The 12,691-nt window shown below is 57.4% G+C and overlaps 1 protein-coding gene across 1 annotated transcript in view; it reads left to right on the plus strand.

The window, feature by feature from the left end:
* Window positions 1-12,691, plus strand: part of HMCN2 (hemicentin 2) — a 153,430-nt gene that overhangs the window by 61,826 nt on the left and 78,913 nt on the right. Inside the window, 3 exon segments of the mRNA XM_036856498.1 lie at window positions 6,508-6,635; window positions 8,814-9,068; window positions 9,727-9,813. Coding sequence (XP_036712393.1) covers window positions 6,508-6,635; window positions 8,814-9,068; window positions 9,727-9,813 — 470 coding nt within the window.

Here is a 12,691-nt window from a genome sequence, read left to right on the forward strand (position 1 = left end):
CACACACCCACAGACACACATAGACATGCACAGACATATACAGACATGCACGGACACATACAGACATGAATACACATGGACAGGCACACAGACAGACACAGACACACATAGACACACAGCCACGCGGACTGACACAAACACAGATACAAACACACGTGGACATGCACACAGACACACCAGAGATGCAGACATGAGAACACGTGGACACATACATATCAGGCTTCTGGGCCAAGGTCGGGCAGGCCACTGCTCTTTCTGGAGATTCTAGAGAATATTCTGAACTCAGGGAGCCTTGACCTCCTGCGTCAGAAAGTCCTAATGGAAAGAAAACATAGTAGGAGCTTGAGTACCCATGAAACTCTAGACCACCCACCCACCCACCTGTGTCCACGACCCCTTCCAGTGTGTTCTTGTAGATGCTTCTAGAGAATTAAATTTAGTGCATCTTCCATTCCGCCCTTATCATTGATATTTTTCCACATTTACCCATTTTCTAGATTCATCCTGGCCCACGTCATTGCTTTTCATTTAAAGGGCAAGATAACATTCCAGGGCGTTCAGCTCTCATCGTTGCTAAGCTCTTTCTCTGTTTGGGGCAGATGCTCCGTTGCCAGTTTTTGGCGGTAATAAATGGGGCTGTTGAAACATTTTTGCACAAATGCTTCTCTTTATCTCCTGGGTCATTTCCTTGGGGTATAGCCCTGAAAGCCAATGGCTGAGTCCAAGGCTGGGAATGGTTATCGGGTGCCTCTTACCCTGTGGGACTGCTGTTTGTGAAAAGACCATTTGAGTTGTGAATTCAGAATTGAAGTCCGCAGGATTTATTGAGCAGCTCATGTGCCCAGGACTGTGCCGAAACTGTCTAGGAGAGAGAAGACATGGGCTCCGGCTGTGTGTGACATCAGGTAGCAAAAGACCTAGGGTCCCATCCCAGCCTTGCCCCCAACTCTCTGAATGAACCTGAGCAAGACCCTTCCCCTCTGTGGGCCTGAGTCTTCCCGTCTGAGAAATGAAAGGGTTGGACAGGCGATGGTGGCCAGAGAAGTGCCTAGTGGCTCTGGTCCCATGATTCAGCCCAGGGATGCTGGGGCGAGGTGGTGTTGCTAGGCAACAGTGTTTGTTTGTGGTTCTGATGTGTAGCTGGGACAGCTGCGAGTGCTCCTGGCTTCAGCACTGGCTCCCGGGGGCAGCCAGCCAGGGTCCCACACGGGGCCAAACCAGCCGCCTCCGGGGGAGGGGAGGGGACAGGGAGAGGATGGAGCCCCGAGGATGCCGCAGGGCAGTTGGCACACCCAGTGCCTCTCGTGGCCCAGTGGAGAGGTGGGGGGCTGCAGCTGGGGTCTGATGATCCAGGAGAAAAGCTGCTTCCTCCTTGGAGGCCGGTGGCGTGTCATGGACTGCCCAGGGGCCCCTCGTGGGGTCTTTACCTTGGTGGATCTTCAGAGCTCATCTGATTCCTGGCCTGGTGGCTGGGTGACCATGGACAGCGGGACTTCATCTCTCTGGGGCTCTGCAAAAGGGGTGATGAGAGTAGGATCTGCCTGCCTTGCAGGTTTGGCTGTTGAGAGTTTCAGGTGACGGCGTGCGCGGAAGTGCTTAGCTGTGCGGTGGCGCGTAGGAAGCGCTCAAGTGTAGACAGGCGTCACCTGTTAGCATCTCTGGGTTTCTGTTGCACAGGCCCAGAGGATGTGCATTCTCCCCCTCGCTCATATATTGTGCTTGGCCCTTTTGTTGGTATCAGGCCCCTCTTCCTAAACTGCTCCAGCTTGGGGTTTCCGTTTGGGGCTTCCTTATAAGGGTCTACGGTGTGGGTCAGGGTCAGAGTGGCCACTGGTGGTTGAAGGTGCTGTCCAGGCTGACGGGTGCTCGTGGGGCGGGGGGGGGGGGACGGGCAATCCCTGCTGCAGGCTCAGACCCCACCCTGGCCCAGCAGACAAGCGCCCAGCATGTATTTGCATGCGGTGGGCGTCTGTTGAGCGCGGTTCGACTGCGTGCTGTGGGTGAGGGTCAGCCCCTGGTGGGCTCGGTTCTGCAGGGGGTGCTGTTCATTCATACGACAGCCTCCGCCCAGGAGGCTCTGCTCACACAGTGAGGTTGGACGGGCCCTTCAGAAACGGGGGCAGCAGGATGAGCGTGGGACACAGCAAGAGGGACTGGACGCAAGCCAACCATCCAGATCCTGAGCCGCCTGAGGGCGGGGAGCGTGTCCTTCACCCCGGCGGCAGCCGGCCCACCTTGAACCCAGCGGCTCTTTGTCATACGAGTGAATGAATGAATGCACGAGAAGCTGGCTGACCTCGGCTCCATGGAACTCAGAGCAGGGGAAGTGTAACCTGCCTGCACTCGTCAGGGAAGGGTTCATGGAGGGGCTAGAGGCTGTGCTGCCTTGAAGGGGGTCTGGGGGCAGGAGAGCAGCATCGAGACAGGGTGGGGTGTGGGAAACAGTGTGAGCGAAGGTGGGAAGGGGTGCGTGTGTGGACACGGACAGCTGGGATTTGCCATCAGATGTTTATCGAGCACCTGTTGTGGGCCAGCACCTGTGCTAAGCGCTGGGAACATGGCAGGAACCACCTGGGCAACCTGGCCGCTCCCTTCATGGAGCTGTCAGACAGCGACAGGTGATTACAGGTGTGTTAAATGCCATAAAGCCTCCAGGAGTGTGTAAGTGAGAACAGGGGTCCAGCAGGGGCAGTTTCCCTGAGCCACAGAGGAGCTGGAGAGGGGACCCCAAGCTGGGTTGCAGCGACGGTGTGGCCTGGGATTTGCACTTTCTATCAGATGCCCTTTGGTCTCTCCAGGCGGATACATCCCCCTTGGAGCTCATAGGACCAGGGGGACACGGCAGGGTAGGTGGATCTCCCTGCCCGTCCCCCATCATCTGCATGGCTGTGTGATCCTCACAGCCGACACCGAAGCCTCGAGCTCGAGCGCAGTGGATGTCATAAACAGGAAATTCCCCTCGAACCTCTCCACGTTTTCATCTGGGCGCCACACGGAGCCATCTGGCTGCTCTTGCCTGGGCGGGGAGGCTGCTGCTAATTACACCACAGGCACAGGGCACACGGCAGCGCTCTCCCCGCTTCCTCCCACCTCCCCCCTGCCCCTGACACCCCTCCCGGGGCTGCAGCCCCCAAACCCCAAGGAGCCTTGGGAATGTGGAGAGAGAGCGCCCGGGGCGTGGGGCGGGGGCGGTGCAGAAGGGCTGCCCTGGAACCCCTAGACCTCTAGGTCCTGTTTGGTCCACCCCAGGCCCGATACCTTTTTCCTATATCTGGTCCGAGTGGGGTTTGCTCTGTGCCAGGTCTGGGCTAGGTTCTGGGGATACAAAGGCAAATAAGATGGCTGGGGATGTGTCCTCTTAGGGCCCACAGGTGACAGGTGGTCACAAGCCGGTGCGGTGAGGGTTGTGATGGGGAGGGCTCTGCAGGCCTCAGCTTGACCATTTATAAGATGGAATTTCCATTCTTTCCATTTTCTCCTTTGTGGTATAGCGAGCAGCCTTCCCTTTCTAGGAAATGACCTGGGGGTCATCATGAGAAAGACAAGATGCCTACATTTATTGTTGAGAATTGTTTCCACTTTTGGAAGTTTCTTTCATTATTTTTTTTATCCCAGAAGCTCCCACTTGCTATCCTTTTAAGGGCTTGGTGAGGGAGGAAGCAACTTCTCTAAAGTTCTTAGAAGAACTAGAAGGCAACCTCTGAGATAAAGGAGTCTAAGATAAAGAGCAGCCTTTTCAAATATGAAGAAATTGGGGTTCAGAGACATTGTCTGCCCTGCCTGGGCTTGCTCAGCATGTCTATAGCAGAATTGGACCTCAGATCCAGAACTCTGGTGCTCAGCCTAGACCTCTTTTTGCAGACCCATGCGTCCCTGCTTGGCTAGTCAAGGTTTGCAGCAAAGTCCCCTGAAGGAACCGTGTCCCTGCACCAAGTGTGACTCAGTGTGTATGTTTCAGCCTCAAACTGATTTGGCTCGTGTTTGGTGGATGTCAACGTTATTTAACTTAAAAAAAAAAACTGTTGGTGAGAAAAGCCAAGCCAGGAGAGGGGAGCCACACAGGGGAAATGTTTACTTGTCACTGAGACAAAAAAGCATCTGTGTTGTGTTTTTTCCTTTTTTCTTCCACTTTGGAAGATTAAGGGACCTACTTAGGGCTGCCCAGCTGATTGGGGGCTGGGGGACGAAGCACCAGACATGTTGAGGGGGGCGTGGTTTTTACTAGCAGCAGGGCTGTTTATCGAGCACTTACTATGTCCCAGGGACCATGGGCTTTGTGTGCATCATGTCACTCCATACGTGCCGTCTCCTGTGATCCCAGGTGAGGACACCGAGGCTCAGGGAGACGGAGTCCTTGGCCCAAGGTCAGCCTTCAAGAGGCCGAATGGTGGTGGATGCGGGGGCCACTTGCTGTCAAAGCCCTGTTCCCATCTGCTCCGCCGGGCTGCTTCTCAGGGCAGGGGCACTTCCCTGTGTCCTGGGGCAGTGCTCCCAAGGGGTGGTCCCCTCTGAGAACCTTGGTAAAGCCCCGATTCCAGCCTCCCCCCACAGATCAGAGTCTCTGCGTGGGTCCTGGGAATCTGTATGTTTCACATATAGCTGGAAGATTCTGATAAGAAGCCCTGCTCTACAAGGGGGAATGATGGACTCTACCTGTGAGAGCTGATGGTGTGTGAGGCTGTGGTGCACGAGTCCTGCTCCTGTGCGTGGGGACACGTACATCAGTGTGCAGAGAACTCTGGTGGTGAAAGAAAGAAAGAACGAATGAAGGAAAGAAGAGAGGGAGGGAGGAAAGAAAAACCTAAATGTTTAAATGCCCACCAAAAGGAGAACAAATTAATCCAATTGTGGTACGATCACACAACAGGCTACTATACAACAGTGAAAAATGAATGAATTAGACCCACACACATACACGTGATGCCATTTATATAAGAGTTTTAAACGATGCAAAACTGCATTGCGTATTGTTATGGATGCACTGTCGTCACCATGACAACAGCTGACCTTTGTTGAATACGCCTCTGTTCCAGGCACTGTGCTGTGAATTAGGTCTTTCAGTACTCTGGACAACCCTATGAGGGATAAGTACCACTGTTGTCTCTTTTTTCCAAAAGGAGACAACTGAGGCACAGAAAGGTTAAGTGACTTGCCCAGCCTCACACAGCAAGCACATGGCAGAACAGCGTCGGACCTAGTTGTCCCAGCCCAGTGCCTGGGCTCTAGAGACCACTGCCTGGTGTATCATTCACAACTGTCCTCAGAGAACTTGCCCCAGGTGCCTGCTGGTTGCTCAGGGCAAACTGGACAAAGGTTTTGCTGGGTAGGGGGATTACAAGCCCACTTTACAGATGGGGAGACAGAAGACCAGCAGGGAAAAGCTAGTCACCCGTGGTTGTCCAGAGAGTCAATTGCCAGCAATATTGACCTGTTTAATAAGTGCATGTCCAGCACTTGGCTTGCACCGGCTTGGGAGATGGGGGCTATTGTCATCCCCGTTTTGCAGAGGAGGAATCTGAGACTCAGCAGAGAGGGGAGTGGAGACCAGGACTGGAGCCCAGCTGTACCCTGATGAGCATAGGCGGGGGAGGGGCTGGCCCTTGGAGGTTACCACCCCCACTCCCCGCCCCCGTGCCAGCTGCTTGCACTTGGGGCCCTGCTGTGGCCAGTGGCCACAGCTGCCCACCCAGTTCTATGGGGGCAGGGGCTGCACAGAGCCAGCACATGTGGGCTGGTGACATCATATCTGCAGGGGCCCCCTGGGGTCCAGCCCAGCTGTAGGAGCCGGGCTGGGGGTCCCAGATCCCTGTGGGATGGGGGCCAGGTGACTTCAGCAAGGTGGGCCAGGTTGGGGAACGCAGCGATGGGGGACCTCTACAGCTTCCTCCTGAGGGCCCAATACAGCGCCGGACAACAGGACACTGAAAAGCCCTGGATTCAGGGCCTGGCCAGACCTGGCACTTAGATGCAGAGGGTCTCTGGGCTGCAACTTCTCCCTGGAAGCCGTGGGGGGCGGGGGGCCCTCCAAATGAGGCCTCATCCCCCTTCTCAGGGCAGGGTCGAGGAACGGTAGGTATGTACATTAGAGGAGGGGGAGTTATTGGTGACTAGGTACCAGGCCCTGGGCTGAGCCCACGTGGAATCTGTTCACCAGCCTCAGCCACAGAACTTCTTAACATGCCCATTTTACAGATGAGGAAATGGAGGCTCCGAGAGGTGAAAGGACTTGCTTCACCCAGCTGGGAAGGGTTCAAAGTTAAACCCAGCCAGCGGACTCCTAGCCTAGTGCTCTTTGTCTGTTACGCAAGTTGGAGGGGACCTGGCCTTGGCCTGGTGGTTTGGGGGAAGTGGAGGCAGGGCAGGGGGAGGAGTGAAGGGTGGGTGGCGGACACTGCCTCAGTCCTGGCAGACTTCCTGGAGGAGGCAGCTGGTTCAAGTTGGGTCTTGAGGCCTTTCCAGCAGAGGTGGGGTCGGTTGGGTTCTTACCAGTGCCCCTCACTCCCACAGGCATCGCCTCCTCCCGTCGGGCTCCCTGCATCTGGCCCAGGCCCAGGTGAGTGACAGCGGCCTCTACGAATGCACAGCCAGTAACCCTGCGGGGTCCGCTGCTCAGTACTACATCCTCAGGGTGCAAGGTAAGGCCCTGGCTGGCAGCCTCTGTGTCACACCGCTCCCCCAAACCCCCATCTTTCTTAGGCCTCTCGTGCCCCTCCCCCATCTCCACGCCAGGCTCTGTCACCTCTTCATGGCCCTCCAGTGTTTCTTCTATCAACTCTATTTCCTGTCTTTTTCAAGCCTTATCTCTCCTTCTCCTCACCCCCCTTCTTCCCCTCTCCTGCACCCCTTGGTTGAGCCCGGAGAGGCTGTTCAGAGGCCCCCTGAGAGCAGAGGGCAGGGCCCTGTGGCGGTGGGGACTTGGGCGTTGGGAGGGGGACCCACGGAGGGGGTTCTGGTTCCTGGCTCGGGTGGGGGCCCAGGAGTGCGTGTTCACCTGGGTGTCCAGGTTGCATTCACAGAAGCCACCCAGTGGAGTCACTCCACCAAAGAGGCGGGACCTTGTCATCTGCAGGAGCGCGGGGATGAGTTGTCTGAGACAGGGGTCCTCTGACTGCAGCCCTCAGCCACTACTGACCTACGTGCCGTTTTCATGTGGCCCACGAGTGAAGAATGATGTCTACATTTTTAAATGATTGGGGGAAAAAAGACAAATAATGTGGCATATGAAAATTATATGGAATTCAGGTTTCAGTGTCCATAAATACAAGCTTTATTGGAGTGCCACCACACGCGTTCAGTTACGTAGCGTCTGTGGCTGCTTTCACGCCGTCATGGCAGAGTTGAGTAGTTGAGACAGAGACCATCTGGTCTGCAAAGCCTTTTCAGAAAAAGCCCTTTCCAGAAAAAGCCAACCCCTGATCTAAGCTGACTCCCCATTTTACAGGTGGACAGGCTGAGGTTCAGAGAGGGAGGGGCTCAAAGCTTCGCTATGAGTTTGCATGAGCGTGGGAGAGAAACAGAGAAGCAGGAAGCAGGGCGATGAGCAGGGCCTCAGAGTCGGCAGAGCTGGGTTTGAATGCTGACTCTGCCACGGACTGGCTGTGTGACCTTAGGCCAGCTGCTTGGCTTCTCTGAGCCTTGGATTCTTCTTCTATAGAGTGGAGGCAATAATGCCTATCCCATAGTTGTCAGAAAGGGTATCGATGACATCAGGCACTCAGCACGGTGGAAACTGCTGTTGTTTTTAGCAAGTGTTTTTAGGGGGGTGGCGGGCAGGGCATGTACACCCTCGTGCTCCTGGACAGCAAGGCTCTGGGCTCCGGGTGGGGGAGCTGATCTCTGCCCAGGGGCCAGCTTCCATAGATGGTCTTATCTTCGGGCTCCTGCTCTGAAGCTGGGAAGGGAGTGGGTGTCCTCAGCTTCCCCCGAGGGCCCAGGACACTTGTCCTCGTCTTCGAGAATTCTCCTGGGCTCAGCCTTGGGGCCGGTCCAGCTCCTATGAGCTGACGCAGTGGGTGACTCTGGTCAAGTCACACAACCTTTCTGAGCCTCAGTTTCTTCATCTGCAAAATGGACATAGCATCACCCACCCCGTAGGAGGGACCAACTGGGATGGAGGATGGGAAAGTTGCTTGAAAAACACAAATGCAGAAGAAACAACACCCACTATCCTCCCCAAGCCAGGAAAGGGAAAGAGCGAGCCGGGAACCCTGAGAGTGAGTCTAGCCGCAATGTTTTAGGCCCCACTGTGGAGCAGGCTCTATGCTGGCTGCTCTAGTGCTGCATCTCATTTCATCCCAGGGCTTCTTTGCGAGGAGGGGAAACCGAGGCTCCAGCCAGTGCGGGGTCCTGTGGCCGAGAGGGGCAGGGCTGGGATTTGAACCTCCCCTTCTGTGCATGCTGCCCCCTGGGCTGAGTCAGTCCCGCTGCCCCCTGGGCCTCAATGTCCCCATCCGGCACTGAGCTGGTGTTTCCCAGCTGGTGGTTCTCAAATGGTGCTGGGTGCAAGCCTGGGGGTAGGGATGGGGGTGGGGGCTGGGGAGGGGTGGGGTGGGGAGTAAGCTGAGCATGGAGGAGCAATTCTTTGATGGCAACACGTGTGTTCAAGGAAAAGGCTGATTCTACTCTTGCGGGGGGGGGTCCACACGGGATGTCCTACTATCAGTCGCCCCCCACAATGACGATTTCTGCTGGTTGGTGATGTCCAGGGGTGTGGGGAGCCCTGCAGCAGGCCGGGCCCTTTCTGTAAGTCTGGGCTCTGTGACTCCCCCGACCCGGGACCCCTGCCTTGACACCCCTCCCCGTGGCCCTGTCAGTGCCCCCCCAGGTGCAGCAGGGCCCGCGGGTCCTGAAGGCACTGGTGGGAGAGGCTCTGGACCTGAACTGCGTGGCCGAGGGCAACCCGGAGCCCCAGCTGACCTGGTCCAAGGATGGGGTGGCCCTGCGGGGCGGGGGGCCCGAGGGCTCCGTCCACTTCATGGCCATCCGAACCTCGGACGCTGGGACGTACCGCTGTGAGGCCTCCAGCAGCGCTGGGCTGGATGCGTGGGAGCTGGAGCTCAGGGTGCTGGGTGAGTCTCCCTCGAACCCCCAGAGCTCACCTCCCCACTCCTTCCCCAGCAGCAGCCTGGGCTTCTGAGCTGCTGGACCCCTTCCTTCCTCCCAGCCCCCGAAGCCATGTCGGGCCGCTTTCACCAGCCCTGGGGGGGGCTCCGTCCTCAGGGTGGGGTGCAGGCACCGTGAGGTGGTGATTGAAGAGCAGCGGGCCAGCTTCTCCCGCTTTCCAGCTGGACAACCATCGGCCAGTCATTTACATTCTCTGACCCTGTAACATGGGTCCAGTAACATGTGAGGGGTCAGTGAGAGAATGTGTGTGAAGTGCCTGGTGCATAGAAAGTTCTGGATCCCTGGTGCTAGCATTTTCACTATGATGAATCTGAAACACACTCAGAGAAGGCAGGGCAGGACGATCCTGAGCTCAGCCCCCCGAGCCCGCGGGGTCGTGCGTGGCACTGGGGGCTGTTCCATGGACCACCCTGCAGGCGGTGAGCTGGCGCCATGGCCCTGACTCTCCCTGAGGCTGAGGGCTGGAACGTGGGGCTTGTACCCCCTTATTCCAGCTGGGGTTCTGGATGGGAATGCCCCCTCCACCAGCCCTGGGCTCCTGGTGGGGGGAGCATCAGGCTTTGGGTTTGGGCGTGTGAGTGTGGCCGCATTACCTTCCACCAGAGCCGCCATACTGGGGGGCCGATGAGACCAGTGGCCTGCTGGAGAGGGTAGCAGGAGAGAACGCCAGCTTGCCGTGCCCTGCCAGAGGTGAGGCTGGGCCCTGGGCGGGCTGGGAGGGGGAGAAAACCCACCCATGTTTCAGCGCCCTGGGTCACTGTGGGCAGTGCGCGTGGGTATGGAGGCTTATGGGGTCCCCACTCCTGTCCAGGACCATGCCAGGCACTTCATCCCATCAACAGCCCTATAGGATGGGTATTAGCATTAGCCCTTTTTTTTTTTTTTTTTTTTTTAATTAGGGGCAATTTAAGCCCAGAGCGGTTAAGAGGGTTGCCTGAGGTCACAGCCAGAAGGTGACTCACGGAGTATAATCTGCTTTAAGCCCAGCCCCGAGCAGTGCCCGTTAAACCCTGGGCCCCTCTGCGACTGGAGATTGTAACAGCTGGGGCTGAGGAAGGCCCTAGGGTCCTAGGATCGGTGCATGGTGGCCCCTGCCTCTCCCCGAGCCCCAGGCTTTCTCACAGGACGTGGATTCATGCAGTGCTGGGCAAACCAGTCCTTTGGGACCCCCTTTGGGCTACAGCACAGTGTGGGGTCGAGATAGCCACCCCTGGGTCAATTGCCTGGTGCCGGGCAGTTCACACCTCCTTTCTGAGCCTCAGTTTTCCCAGCTGTCCAGTGGGGTCACACCTGTCCCTCCACACAGGGCTGCTGTGAAGGCCCAGTGGACAACAGAAAAGTTTAGGTCCCAGCACCGTGCCTGGCACACAGTAGGAGCTTGGGGAAATGTGTTGAATGGATTCTACTTTTCTGTAAAATCTCCCTGTGGCACCCAGTGGATCCCACTGGCTGCCAGAGTTGCTTCTGGCTTTGGGTCAAAATGGCCAAAATGTCTCCCCTGTGCATGAATGGTTCTGTCTAGAAGGGCAGGTGTCTGGGTGTCTAAGAAGCAAGTGGTAGCTTACAAAAAGCCTGGCAGGAGCCAGGAGAGCTGGTTCTAGTCTGCACTGCACCTCCTCATGCCACAGGACCCAGGGAAGTCCTTGGAATGGGACAGAGGGAGGGCCAGGTAGGAGGCAGGTGGGAGCAGACCACCTGGAGGGGCCATCGTCCCGCTCTTGACCAGGGCGCCACCTCGTGTCAGTATCTGGTAACAGCAAGGAACCTTTAGGGCCCTCCCGGGACGTGGGAGGTGGGAGGTGGGACCACCAGCCCCGGCCTCCTGCCCTGATACCCCACAGTCACTCACAACCCCTGCATCATCCCTGGTCAGCCAGGGGCCTGTCCTCTGGGCCTGACTCCAGCCAAGTCAGCATAAGCCAAGTCCCTCCATCAAAACTGCCTGTCCCCGCCCCGCGCCACACCCCACCCCCCTTGGCCTTCTCTCTTTCAAGCAGGTGGCTGCCCGGTGGGCAGTGTTGGGCGCTGGTATTCACCAGCCATGTGACCTTGGGCTCGGAGGGCTCGGAGGGAGAAAGGAGAAAGCCTGGAGCACCAGAGGGCGTGACCCATGGGAGCCCTGGTACCTGCAGTGGGTGGCACCATCCGCCTCCTCCTCGTGGGGTGGGACAGAGGCCAGGAGCCTGGCCACCAACTTGCTGGTGATTTTGGGCATTGCTCCTCTCTTGGTCCCTGTAAAATGGGAGTGGAGGCAAGATGAGTGATTTTTCAGCAGCAGCTTGAGTCCCTGGAGTCTTCCCATCACAGAGCAGTGGTGCAGTTCTGTGTGGTTAGAGCTCATTTAGGGGTTAGATGTTTGCATTAAAAAAAAAAAAAAAAGCCTCCAGGGTTCAAAACTCAATACCCCTCAAGGCCAGCAGCTCTGAAGTCCTGGTCTCTGGGTGGTGGGAGGATGGACTGGGGCCTTCGGGAAAAGATGAGGAGCTGGGAGGGGCATGTGTGTGTCTGTGGGGTGTATGTGTGTATGTTGTGTGTATGTGTTCACACATGTGTCTCCATGGTGGGGAGCAGCTGGGACACTCCAGCAGGCATCCTGGGCAGGCACAGAGGAAACGGCAGAGGGTTCTATGAGAAAACAGACACAGAGGATTAAGTAGCCCAAAGATCGCAGAGCATGGGTGGCCCTCCTTTTCCCTCAGGGCCAGCGGGCAGAGTCCCCAGCACTTAAGCAGGAGCAGTCAGTACAGGGTGGGGTGGGGCAGGGGCCGTCCCGATCGAGACAACACCCAGGATGCCTTGGAGGTGCCCCATCTTGATCGCAGCCCCATTCCCCCAGATGGGGTGTCTCACTTGTCCCTCCGACGGTGAGGATAAAAGAGCAAGTGAGGCAGAGAGAATGTGCTTCCAAAGAGCCCCGAGCTGCCAGGGGAGTCGGCAGATCAAGTGGGGGTGTGGTGCATGATAACTGGTATTTAGCAACGATTATGACCCCGATGGTGGGTGACGGAGGGGCTGCAGGCTGCCCTCCTACTCGGTGCTAGCAGAGGTAGGAAAGCAGGTGAGGGCCCAGTAGGCAGGGCAGTGGGTAAGGGCTGCCCTTGTCCTGAGATCACTCAGCAAGTCTGCAGAGTTGGGGCTCACGTGACCCAGGCCCCGCTGCGACCATTGGGCGCCATGCCTCATGGGCACGTGTGCTGCTTGGAATGCTGGGTCATTCCTTCAACACCGATCTGAGGACCTACTGTGTGCCCTGGCCCAGTGGGGCAGCCGTTCATCCTGCACCCGCTGTGCGCCGGGCTGTGTGAGCCGACAGGCTGGTGGCAGAGCCAGACGCTGCACAGTCCGACGTGAGGAGTGTCGGAGAAGGGCCTCCAGGGGGACTGCGGCGCTCACGGTGGGGCTAGGGGTGTGTGGCCAGTGGTGCCCGCCTCGTGCCTGTGAGGGGAAGCACAGGCCCGGTCCACCTGGGGCCTCCACCGTTTATGCGCGGATCCGATGGGACAATATGGGTACTGAGCACGGCGGGCTCATTCATTCATGTAGCACCTACTGTGTGCCAGGCGCTGGG

The sequence above is a fragment of the Balaenoptera musculus genome, chromosome 6, assembly GCF_009873245.2.
Source record: "Balaenoptera musculus isolate JJ_BM4_2016_0621 chromosome 6, mBalMus1.pri.v3, whole genome shotgun sequence".
Lineage (NCBI taxonomy): Eukaryota > Metazoa > Chordata > Mammalia > Artiodactyla > Balaenopteridae > Balaenoptera > Balaenoptera musculus.